General features: G+C 42.0%; 1 protein-coding gene across 1 annotated transcript in view; it reads left to right on the top strand.

Moving 5' to 3' along the window:
• ephb2b (eph receptor B2b) overlaps nt 1-9,930 on the top strand; it is a 130,212-nt gene extending 120,282 nt beyond the window's left edge. The window contains exons 12-16 of the mRNA XM_073468127.1: nt 3,703-3,918; nt 4,340-4,489; nt 6,285-6,478; nt 7,310-7,465; nt 9,778-9,930. Coding sequence (XP_073324228.1) covers nt 3,703-3,918; nt 4,340-4,489; nt 6,285-6,478; nt 7,310-7,465; nt 9,778-9,886 — 825 coding nt within the window. The 3' untranslated portion in view covers nt 9,887-9,930. The remainder of the gene's footprint in view (nt 1-3,702; nt 3,919-4,339; nt 4,490-6,284; nt 6,479-7,309; nt 7,466-9,777) is intronic.
• Nucleotides 9,931-12,653: the final 2,723 nt, after the last annotated feature.

The raw sequence follows: 12,653 nt of genomic DNA, 5'->3' as shown, positions 1-12,653 counted from the left end.
TTTTGACTTTCAGCTGCTACAAATTAAGACAGTTTATTTAGTGAAGTTACACTTGCAGATGCTGCTCTTGCTATTCTGTAAACTGCACACTTGTAAGTTTTGTATAAAGAAGATGAATCATTCTTCCCAGAGGTACTTAACTTTAGTTATTCAGACATCTGACAAATAAGGACTCATATCCCTGTTGCACATTAACTCACACCAGCAATGTTGCACACTTATTTGTCTAATAATGTGACATGTTTATACCCTCATGCACAGTAATCCCACTTCAAGCAAATTTTTTTCTCTCCTGTGTAGTTAAAATATTGTCAGCCAAGTAGAGCTGTTCTCAGCTATGCTATCATGCTTCAGTATTAACACTCACAGACTCTGTTTTCCTCTCGTGTTGATTTATTTAATGTTCTTCTCTCTATATTTTATTTTTCAATAATCCAAAAAATAGCACTGTTTTTCTAGTTAGACTCAAGGACCTTTGCTTCTCTTTGATGTTTCACTTGTTTTTTGCTTTGTATTCACCGCACACACATTTTTTTTCTCGGACTCCCTGACACGAAATATGCAGCGCTCATAAGTTTATGGTATTTTTAATTTTCATAATCTAACCAGAGGAGGATATTACAGAGAACCTACCGTGTTCTCCCATTTACAACCCGCATAAATAATTCACACACTTTGCAAGACTTCAAATGAGATGTCAGATATCAGAATGAAGCTGGCTATGAGATGTCACACAGCCCTTTACCATCTGCCTTGGGATGTTAGTGAAATAAAAACAAATTTTTTCGCTAATGTGACTTTTTTGGGATGCTTTCATCTCCCCTAATTGCTCTTTTTGCATTTTTGAAATGAGCAAAAAAGATCTTCTAATTTATGGAAATTTGAGATGTGTGATCTTTGCCAAAAAAAGGTTTATTTTTAGTGCAAATGATGTAATGGGAACTCTCTATTTAATGTGATACAGAGACTATGGCAGTGTAAGTACTGTGAGAATGCCACATTATAGATTAACTTTAAGGGTAATGCCACTATTTTTTTTTACATTAAAGTGTGTTGACAGGTGAGAGTACGACCACATATGTGAAAAAAGTAATATAAAGCCTTTTGTGGCTCCAGAGGAAGCTGCATGTAATCATGTAAATTGCCACCAGTAATGTCACTCAGTGGCTAAGTTGCATTGTGGGTAATGTAGGCACAGTTTGTGCAGAAAGACGAAAGCATGGAATAAAAAAGGTGATGTCTCTTTTTCTGCTGTATCAATCGGATCAGAGCTAGACCCGTGGACTGCTTTTCAAAAACTAGAGCCTACATTACCCACAATGCAACTGCCACTGAGTAACATCACTGGAGGATATTAATCAGATTAAGAGCCACAAAAGGCTTCATACTACTTTTTCCACAAGACCTGTAAACACACTTTAATGTGTAAAATTGATAGTTACCCTTTAAGCCACCACCTTTTCTGAAGAAAATAGCTTATACTGTCTGATTCACTACAGTACAACAGCATTGTACAGTACAAGGTTGTTGTTTTGTGAATACAGTTATGTAGTATACAGTAAATTATGTAGACATTAAGAACCTTTTAGTTTCATGGAAATAATGAAGAATTTAACAGAACGCCTGAATGCAGTGTCTGCCTCTTCAAATGATTTCCACCAGTTTAATACCCGCCCTGACAGTCAGTTTAAGCCCTCTGCTGCAAGCCTACATCAAAACCTTCCTCAAGAAGACGACATGCAAGCTCCTGTCAGCACACTGTTCAGACTGAGTCTTTATTTGCATTCTGCCTCCGACCTCTGAGACACAAAGCATCAGCTCTTTTTTGGAATTTGATCTCGTGGTGAAGGGTGTTTGTGTATATGTAGATGTTTGCTAAACATATTTGACAGCACATTGTATTCAAAACAACAGCGAACCTCTGCGGCACCTCACGGTGACAGTTTATGACAACAATTGCTGACGGTGTCAGAGTGTGTGAACATGGCCTGTGTCTCCTCTGAGGTGATTGGTGGGTGGCTGTTTACAGTGGTCACTGCAGTCTGCGCCGTCTCCCCTGCAGAAAGGTGCAGCATAGAGAGAGACGAGGAATTGGGAGAACAGATCGATCTGAAAGTCCACCTTTGATATAAAATGTGTAGTATAAAACATTATTTATTCACACAGTACCATTAATTCCTGGTTCTTTCTCCCCTCTAACCTGACCCCAAAGACTTTGGAGGAATCTTTCCAATTAAAGTATATGCAAACACAGCACTCAGATTAGGTGGCGATGTGTATTTGTGAGAAAGGTTTCATGAATAATGCATTCTGCTTAATTGCTGTGGTACACGAGGAAGAGCAGCTTGACGTGAGGAGAAGCATCCGCTCGGCTAATGAGCAGCCAAGTGTTTGAAAGAGAAATAGGCTAGTAAAGCGGTCATGCAGACTGTTAATATAGCTCTGCTCGGGGGCTCTGCTCGCCTGCCCTTCCAATTCCCTCTCTTGGCCTTTCCGTCTGTCCACACCCGTCCCCGAGCTGCCATGCCTGGTTCTCTGGAATCTTCTGTTCTCCGGACGTCGTGGTGGGTGGTGGGGAGAGTGCAGGTGTGCGCAGTTGGAGGCACAGCTGCACCACTGCTCCAGACGCTCCCCATGCATGGGGTAAAGCCCTCACCAAACCGTGGAGGGGAACAGCTGTAGACAGCCAGCCAGACCCAGCTTAGCCCTGCCCAGCCCTGAGACCAAGCCGAACCTCACTGTTACTGTCCTTCAGGGCCTCTTCAGGGAAACTAATACGACAAAGTAACTTTTCACCATTAAGCACATATGGGTTGGGTTACAGGCAGACATGTCAAAATTAAATGATTTATAATTTTACTAAAAGGAGTTAAGTGGGAGTCAGTTTGTATTATTAATGGTGTATTTTGTTAAAATGGGCTGCATGGATGAAGAGCTCTAAGAGAATGACTCTCCCAGGTGGAGGCTTTAAAATTCTAGTGGCATATTTTTTTGTGTTAGTACTAGATTGAGACAATCCTCCTATAAAATTGTCTCAGTCTGTGCTGCTTTCAACCCTTCAGCTCCAACACTAATGAGGCACAATAACAAGTTTCTTTCCGTACTGACAATAGGGTTATTGTTATTGTTATTATAAAGATATTGAGATGTATACGGCTACAGCTAAGTATTTTTATTGTTAATTAGTCTGTTGATGATTTTCTTGATTAATCAATTAGTTGTTTGGTTTATAAAAACGTCAGAAAAAGGTGGAATTTCTCAATCAGTGTTTCCCAAAGCCCTAGATGATGTCCTCAAATAGAGCTGAATTAGCAGAATTAATTTCTTTAAGTCTGTCGCTTATTTCTTATTCTTATTTCGTACGTGAAAATTCTTTAATTGTGTTAAACAATTGTATAATTGTTTAAAATAGTTTTTGTTGTTTGTCTTAAGTTTGTTTTTTGTTCCTTTATTTGAAACTTTTTATGCCGCAGTCTTGAACAGGATCTCAATTTCAGTGGGAATATTCCTGGTAAAATAAAGGTTGATAGAAAATAAAATAAATAATCGATTATCCAAGTAGTTGATACGTTCATAGATGACTACTTGATGAATCGTTGCAGTACAGTATATACAGTAGTATACTGAATTCTTAGTATTGCCTCCTCTTTATGAAGCACTCCTTGCAAGAAGGTATCATAACACAATCTCTGTGTTTTACAGCAAAACGATGGGCAGTTCACTGTCATCCAGCTCGTTGGTATGCTACGCGGCATCGCCTCAGGCATGAAATACCTGGCCGACATGAACTACGTGCACCGTGACCTCGCTGCCCGAAACATCCTGGTCAACAGCAACCTCGTGTGCAAGGTGTCGGACTTCGGCCTCTCGCGCTTCCTGGAGGATGATACATCAGACCCTACCTACACGAGCGCTCTGGTAAGAAACACTCGAGTCTTACATTCCCCTCACGACTAGAGCCGGGTCAAACAAGTGTAATATAGAGTATTTTTTTCATCTTGTCTGACACTATCTGAACTTCCCTGATTGATAGACCCATTCATCCGGCCCTGCCAGTTGGTTTTATTTGACCCAGGTCTGACGTACAGCACAGTGCACTCCCACACTGCTCTCCCTATCAAGACAAACATCACCCCTTCACCTGTTCTTCCCTTCCTCCTCATCCAGTATTTCATGTACCACACTTCACTCCCAGGGGTTTTGTTATATCCACCTCCCAGTTTGTATTACCGTCAGCATTGTTGCTGTGAACAGTGTCTCTCTCCTGAGTCAGGACACTGTGACGGTCGGGTTTCGGTCTCGTTTCCTTCACCGAGGTTGTTGCCCTTTGTGTTTGCAGGGAGGGAAGATTCCTATCCGATGGACTGCACCAGAAGCTATCCAGTACAGGAAGTTCACCTCTGCTAGTGATGTGTGGAGCTACGGGATCGTCATGTGGGAAGTCATGTCCTACGGAGAGAGGCCGTACTGGGACATGACCAATCAAGATGTATGTATTAATCTTGCCTATAGTCATTGGTGTTGAGTTAAACATTCTTTGGAAACGACGCTTCACTACACACGTACTGTAGATTTTTTGCTTCATGAGTTTCATTACAGCCTCAGACTCCTCAGAGATACATTTTGTCATTGTGTCTGCTTTCCTTTAGCTAAACAGCAGCTTTCACTCATGGGTTTTATATGAAAATTCCCCCACACTCACCACAGAGACCTAATCAGATCATTTGAAATGCACAGCAGTGCTCAGTGGACAATTTCTGCTCTTGACTGGAGCCTCCATTTCCTATCTCCCTCTGGGTAGCGGAGGAGAGAGCAAATTATGGAGAGAGAGATAATGAAAATAGTTTCAAATTGAAAGTGAGAACACTAATGTGCTAAGAGGGACTGAGGACCTCAACGGTTATCTTATTAGCAGCTCCAGATAGTGTTTCTGCTCCATCGGGGTCCTCGTTTGGAGGTCTCATGAATGAGATTAATCTGGGTTTGAATGGAGCTCCTTTAATGGCTCCGATAATGAGCAGGGGATTGTGCGTCCTCGTCACAAGTGTCCTCCAGGTTGTCTCACTCTGTTAGCCGTGCACCACCTCTGCGTGCCCTCCCCCCTGACCAACAACATCACCGGCCAAGTCGGACGAAGCTTTAATGTGGCTTTACAGAGAGAGAGAGCATTAAATAGTTTGTGGAGGCAGAGATGAGGTCACTGCTGGCAGGATGTGAAGTTGGTGGAATAAAGTTTATATTCTTAATGACCTAACTGGTGTTTAACAACACTTCACATGAAGAACTAATGGGCTGATTTGTGCACACATATATGTATTTATACATTAATATGAATATATGTTTAAGTAATACTGTAAATATAATTTAATAGTTTTGACTCATAGGCAGTGACGTGCAGTAATGACTCCAGCAGTTGTTTTCACCACATAGTGAGAGGCACAGATGCTCTTGATCATCAGTAGTGCAAATAATTACTGCATATTTCACACAACTGTTGTGAATGACACTTAAATTAGACTTATTATCCAAAAACATCAAAGCTAGTGCAGCAGGGCTCATATAACCTGAGAGAATGTAGGGTATACGTGTAGGACTAATCTATTCGTCAGTCAACAGAAAAATAATCCCCAACTACTTTCAATTACGATTAATCATTTACGTTATTTTTCAAGCAAAAATGGCAGAAATTACTGTTTTCATCCTCTTAGACATGGAGATACTGGTTAATTCTTTTTTATATCTTACCAAATAAATATCTCTGAATTTTTGGACTGACAAAACATTAAAAGAAACTGGGATAGAATATTTCTGTTTGGTTTTTTTTTCTAATATTTTTAGACCAAACGAATAATCAGTTGATTTAGAAAATAAGCAGGAGATAATAATTTGATAATGAAAATATTAGAGCCTGACCAGTATATCAGTTGTCCGATATTATCAGCTGATTTATCTGTATCGGTATTTACTGTACCTGAGCCTCACTGTAGTTTTTCCATTTTCTGCTACTTTATACTTCTCTGGTACTTTTTTCTCTGCTCCATTTGTCTGACAGCTGTAGTATAGTGAGTATTAAATAGTACAGTGTTAAAAGTGACTTTTCAGGTTAAGATTTTACATAGAAAATATGATAAGCATTTTAAAACACTGCTGTATCGCTGCTTTTACTTAAGTAAAGTATCTGATCGTCCATCACTGGATCGTGTACTGTGTCTCCTCTCCATCATTCGATCTCCATTTTGTAGAGCCTTATAGGAACCCTTAGAGATCTGTGTCTCCCCCTGCAGGTCATCAATGCCATAGAGCAGGACTACCGGCTGCCCCCTCCCATGGACTGCCCCAGCGCGCTCCACCAGCTCATGTTGGACTGTTGGCAGAAGGACCGCAACAACCGGCCCAAGTTCAGTCAGATCGTCAACAACCTCGACAAGATGATCCGCAATCCCAACACGTTGAAGGCCATGACCCCGTTGTCTTCAGGGTGAGCGACAGGAAGGCTGCTGATTTAAATTCAATTTGTTTTATGTGATTTACTTGTGTTCACATTGTCTGCCAGTAACGCTCGGAGTCAAAACTTATGCTGTGGCCTTAAATGTGTTCCCTCTGGGTGCATGTGTGTTATATCTTGTCTCTATAGGCTGCCCACAACACAGGCCTTTGGTTTGAGCATCAGTTCACATTGATGTGGATAGCATGTAGAACAATATTATGCATCTGATCGGCGGTCCTCTTCCGAACAGGAAATTCATACTGCTGCTACAGTGCCATCCGCAGCATGGCTCACTTTTTTCCCGAACACTGTGTCTCTTGTTTCTCCTGGCGCCGAGCGGTTATGTAAATTAAAGCCTTTTGGTTTGATAGATCAGATCCTTCCCACGAACGCTTTGGGCGAAACCTGGATTGAAGCAGTTGTGCAATTTTCAAAACAAAACATTTTGAAGCGTTTTGCTCTGGGTGTTAGTTTCCTTCGAGAGCCAGGGTTTACTGATTTCCATTATCCCTGTCTGTACTTTCATTTGTGGTGGAGCGCAGGACCGAGGGCCAGATTTTCCACAGACACTGAGTGGATATATTGGCTCCCTGAAGCCTATCACTTCATTTGGAAAACACACTTTATGAGGAATCAGTTTGGAAAATGTTGGTTCATGGATAAGGCCAGTGGGATTCTCTCGATTCTGTCTAGCCTTTTGAAAATGCAATGTAATAATTCATGTTTGAATCACACGCAGGTGGTCTGGGCTGGCCGTGATGTCAGACATGCCACTTTGTATTTTCATTATTTGTAATGGCTTCTTCTTGTGTCCCCCCTCAGTGTTCATCTCCCTCTCCTGGACCGCAGCATCCCAGACTTCTCCAGCTTCAGCACTGTGGACGAGTGGCTGGATGCCATCAAGATGGGCCAGTACAAAGACAATTTCGCCAACGCTGACTTTTCTACATTTGATGTGGTGTCCCAGATGACCATGGAGTAAGTACTGATGATTCCTGCCGTTCTGGGCCTGATAAGCAGGAGGAAAACAATCTCATGAGGCGGGTTTGCTGAGTCTCGTATATCCCCAAAACCTGAACGAGCACCAGACTTTGCCTCTGGCCCGTTATAAAAGACACAAGCTGCGCTGTGTGTAATTAGCAGATCGTAATACTGCAGTTACAAAGCTGAACAGTGGGCACAATAGCTGGAAGCCATAACAGTTCCCTTTATTCTCTGCCATGTGTTAGCAGGCCTCGCCATGACCTCAGTTTAAGGGCTGAGAGGAAACATCGTTACTTTGGGTTACGGGATAAATTATTAGGAGAAAAATCATTCATTATGTCAAAAATGCCCAATAGAAATCATTCCAGTATCACGAGCCAGAGATTAACCCACAAAGATGTTGAGCTTCAATTCTCTGAACAAAACAGATGGTAATGTATAATCCAATAAGTGTGATTGCTGTTGAGATTCAGAAGAATCAGAAGAGAGGAATTTTATTATTTTACTGTGGATAAAAAAACTGTTTGAGGAAGTTATGTTTGGAGCTGATGCCACTCCCTTCTTACGCAGTGTAACTCGCAGTTTATTTTGGCAGTTTTATTTGGCTTATGACCCCGAGACGAATGATGTGTGTCTGCAAAACACTAGAGTCAATGAGATGTTGTGAATTTGCAGTCATTTGTGTTGGTGGCAGGAGTTGGGTGGGGCCTACCACAACTGTCAGTCACAGAAAAAATAAACACTGAAGTGGCATCCAAACATTTTTCTATGATTATATACGCTTTCTGGCCTCAAAGATGGTTGAACACGCAGCTGCTTCTCTGCAGTATGACAGTGTTTCACGCCTGTTACTTCACTGTCATCTCAGTCTTCAGTCGTCGCGATTTGTTTCAGCTGTTTTCTGCCAGCCTCCTCGTCAGAACTCCATATGTTACCTCGTTATTTAATGTTGTTGATATTTTTAGACATAGAGATAGATAGATAGATAGATAGATAGATAGATAGATAGACAGACAGACAGACAGATAGATAGATAGATAGATAGATAGATAGATAGATAGATAGATAGATAGATAGATAGATAGATAGATAGATAGATAGAGATGCATTACATTGTTTTTCCTCTCCTGTTTCTCTGTGTTTAGTAAACATTGAACATCACACTTTTTTTGGAACATTTGTTTGTTTGTTTTTTCTCTTTAGATCAGAATTTTAGAAAATAATGTGCAGGATTTCCACCAGGAGAGTTGTTTGTTTGTCACTCAAATAAGAATAGCTGGTCCACCTTAAAGGTCAGTCCACCTTAAAGGGGCTCTGTGGAACTTCTGTGATGTGTCTTTAGTTTATGTTAGCAGACTCCGTTACTAAACTAACGTTAGCTACGGTTGCTCCCTGTTGGCGCTGAGACGAGCCACTCGCGAACGTACGTAAAGTCACATTCTTTAGTGTGTCGCGGAAAATCCGACCCCAGTCCTTCACAAAGAAATCCACAGTCCAGCAGCATTAAACCGAGAGAGACGTGGAAGGTCTCGTTTTTCACGTCACGTTACAGTCCGCTCACATATGGCCAATAGCAAAGCGATAAAGCATTTGAATAACTACAAACTGTTACATAGAGCCCCTTTAAATGGACCCGGGTCGAAGTTGTCGCTAACTCCCTGGCTAACCACGTTCACTATAATCAGCAGCTTGCAAGAAAGACACAGTTTGGACTGGGTCATGAGGAGTTGCGCCATTTATTCACAGACGTACAGCCTTAACCGTACACACCGAACACTGCCGCGTTCACCTCTGTAACGTTGCTGTAAAACTCACCGTCTCACACATGCTCTTGTTTTCTTTTCATTTTCTCTCCGTCTCCCTCGACACTCGCTAACTTAACTCACACAACCTCAGCAACATCTGAGTTATTCCTGAAAGGAGTTTGCTACTTGAACTGTATAACACTTTTTAGTTGGAAATCAAAGGTATAAAGATATTTTAAAAAAAGATTGTATAATGTTATGGCACGGCGGGGCTGCTGGTCTTGAAATACACTGACGGAAACACTGATGTGTGTGTGTCAGCTCACTGCCGCAGAGAAGAGAGAGTGATATGATAGAAGTGCAGCTATTAACTGTGTATCGATACTGCAGAGAAGGAGGATTGAAGCTGTTTGACTTTCTGAAATGATATGTAATTTTGATAATTGATACGGCTGCTGATAAATAGGCAGGATATAAGATAATTAGATAGCGAGACAGAGACAGAGGGAAGGAACTGTTTATAGTCTGTGGTCTGACATCTGCTTGTGTCTCTCCTCACAGGGACATCCTGAGGGTTGGTGTGACGTTAGCAGGCCATCAAAAGAAGATCCTGAACAGCGTCCAGATGATGCGGGCGCAGATGAACCAGATCCAGTCGGTGGAGGTTTGACCCTGCCGAGTGGAGCAGAGGGGGAATAAAAAAGGCGGTTGGGATGCAGGGCTCTGGGTGTTGAGGATGGAGTGGATGTTTTTTTCGCGTTACAGTGTGTCTGGTCTTCCCACCGGACTACCATTCATCCCCCCGTTCCCCTCTCCACTTCCCTCTCTCCTCCTCTCATCCCCTCACCCTGACTCTCCCTCCATCCTTGGGATCAGCTGTGGAGAGTCGTGGAAAACAAAAAAGTCTGTGCGATCGGAGGGCGTCAGAGGGCCCACAGCCGACCCACCTTTGGAGCTAGAAACACGGGAGGTTAGAAGTGACCAGCAACACGTTTTTTCAATCTTCCACCAATTTTCATTTGATGTTGAACATTTTATTTTTTTGGTTTGTTTGTTCTGATAATTTTGTAAAGAATTTTTTAAAGAAAAAAAAAGAAAAACTGAAGAAAAGGCAAGGAGTTTATCTAAATTTATAGATGATATAAGGTTGTACACTAGACGAACTGAGTAGGAAAGCTACCCTTTAAAAGGGCAAAAAAAAAACAAGGAAACAAGGAAGAGTTGAGGAGACGAGCCCATCCTCAACAAGGTGTGGATATTGTCTTTGCCATTTTTAATTTTTGGACATCGCGAGGAAACACAGAATTCTCTGTGGGCCTCTGAAAAGGCAAACTGCAGAGGAGACTGAGGGACCTGACGTGCACTCCCAGCTGTTTCCCCAGGAGAGAAAATAAATCTAAAAAAAAAAAACATGAAATGGACAACTTTTGGCATAGACTGATGTCAAAAAAACACATTCGTTCAGACTGACAACTCACCGAGTGAAATCAACACTCAAGAAAAAGGAAAAAAAAAACATTTTTCTCATTGCAAGTAATTTTCTATATTGTGTGAAATTTTGTGATGAAGATTCCGTCTCACCATGCTTCCTCTCACTTTAGGCAAAAACGACGAGTTTGTTTATTATTTTTTCCTTTCACAGTGAAACACTCACGGCTTGCCAAATAGAACTCTTCCCTTTTCTTGCACCCCAGTCATGATCCTGTACTGTACATATCAGATGCACTAGACCTGCCACAACGCGAGGACTCAGAAAACAGTCGCAATCGATCGGTTCAGGAGCAGAAGAACTGACCGCAGGGAGGATTTAAGTTGTTTTCAGCTTCAGTTTCTTCTCTCATTCTGTGAAAAAAAAATAATAGCTTGTTAAAAAACTTCCTCCATAGATTCACGCGAAAAGAAACAGGTTCTACTGTTTACATCAGTACACACACACACACAAGCACACACGCAGACACACAGACACAGTACGTCCTGATATAGCATCCTCCATCACATTGTTCATCTCTGTGCATATGTGCACATGTCGCACGTGCACACCACATGCACAAAGAAGCCGTGGCTCCCGTCGGGACTCGTGTTTGATCGCATGCTGAGTGAGTGGTTAATTTCACAGTGCTTTGATTTGCTGCAATTACTAGAACTCTGTTTGGTAAGAGCTTGGATTTGACACACTTTACAGATTATAATGTGGCTGCATTATACTCAATGTTTCTTCTTCTTCTTCTTCTTCTTCTTCCAGTTTTTCTTTTGAAGAGACATTTTTTATGTTTAAAGTATTACAGTTTTGATACCACACATGGTTATTTTACACACATAGACTTTACAATCAGGCGTTTGTTGAATGAAAAAAACAAAAATGCAACGTGTTATATTTTTGCAATTTCTGTATGGATATTATTGACTTGTTATTATGATCACTTTTAGTTCATTTTTTTTTTTTTTTTCCTGCACTGAGTCGACTGTTTGACTCCAACAAACACTCTGGATCTTCCATCAATGCTTAGAAATTTTTATTTTGAAAAACATGAATCATGTTGGTGCACAAAATGTAGATAAACAGCCCTGATTTTATTTTACCGACAGTGTATGCATTTCTTGTACGGTTTCCTGTGAACCATACTGTCTCATGAGTACACAGCTGTCAATCATCGTTTGTGTTGTCATCTGTAACCTGGCGTAAAAGGTGCGTGAGGGGAAACACGGAGCTGGTAGCGATGCAGCGATTCCCCGGAGAGTCGTGGGTTTATGTACACAGCCAGTAAACGATATCAGAAGCGCAGAGTTCCCACTGGGCTCCGCTTCGAGGCCTGACAGCCAGACATGGACGTCCAGCTGTGAGCCATCGGTAAGATGTGTCCGGTCGCAGCGGGGCGGCCGCACCCCGATCACAGCCGCTCTGTCCGGGTGCTGATTCCCTCTCTCTCCCCTTGATCACACACATGCCTGTCAGCCACCTGTCTGCCGCTTCCTACTGATCTCCACACAGTCGGCTTTCTGCAGTTGTCTGGTTTCGTCTCGGCGAGTTCAAAAGCACCAACAGCAGCGGGCGAGCTGACACTCATCAGTGGTGCAGTTGTCTGATGTCTTGTCCTGATGCTGCATGTCTCTGACTATGTGTGAAAAAGATCCCCTCAGTCCGGACAACGATTCTCAGACTTGACCTGAGTTTCTGGTGGTGTCACTACAGACAGCTTTAAGCACCAAAGCCCCCCGTCGCTTTACCTTTCATTATCTCTGGCTGTCCAGATAATTCAAAGGCAGGAGTCGAGGGATTTTATTCTCTTTCTGCTACGTAATCCTCTCCTCGGTTATTTTCATCTCCAGTTCAACACATCAGAAGGCATATTTTCCCTGGAAGCTTTTATAACATGAAACTGGAGGAGGAGAATCATGAGCTGTTAGTCATAGCTGAGAGGCGAACGAGAAGTGATGCT

This window comes from Pagrus major, chromosome 6, assembly GCF_040436345.1.
Source record: "Pagrus major chromosome 6, Pma_NU_1.0".
Lineage (NCBI taxonomy): Eukaryota > Metazoa > Chordata > Actinopteri > Spariformes > Sparidae > Pagrus > Pagrus major.
The sequence above is the reverse complement of the archived record's forward strand: the minus strand, read 5'-3'. Positions and strand labels throughout refer to the sequence as shown.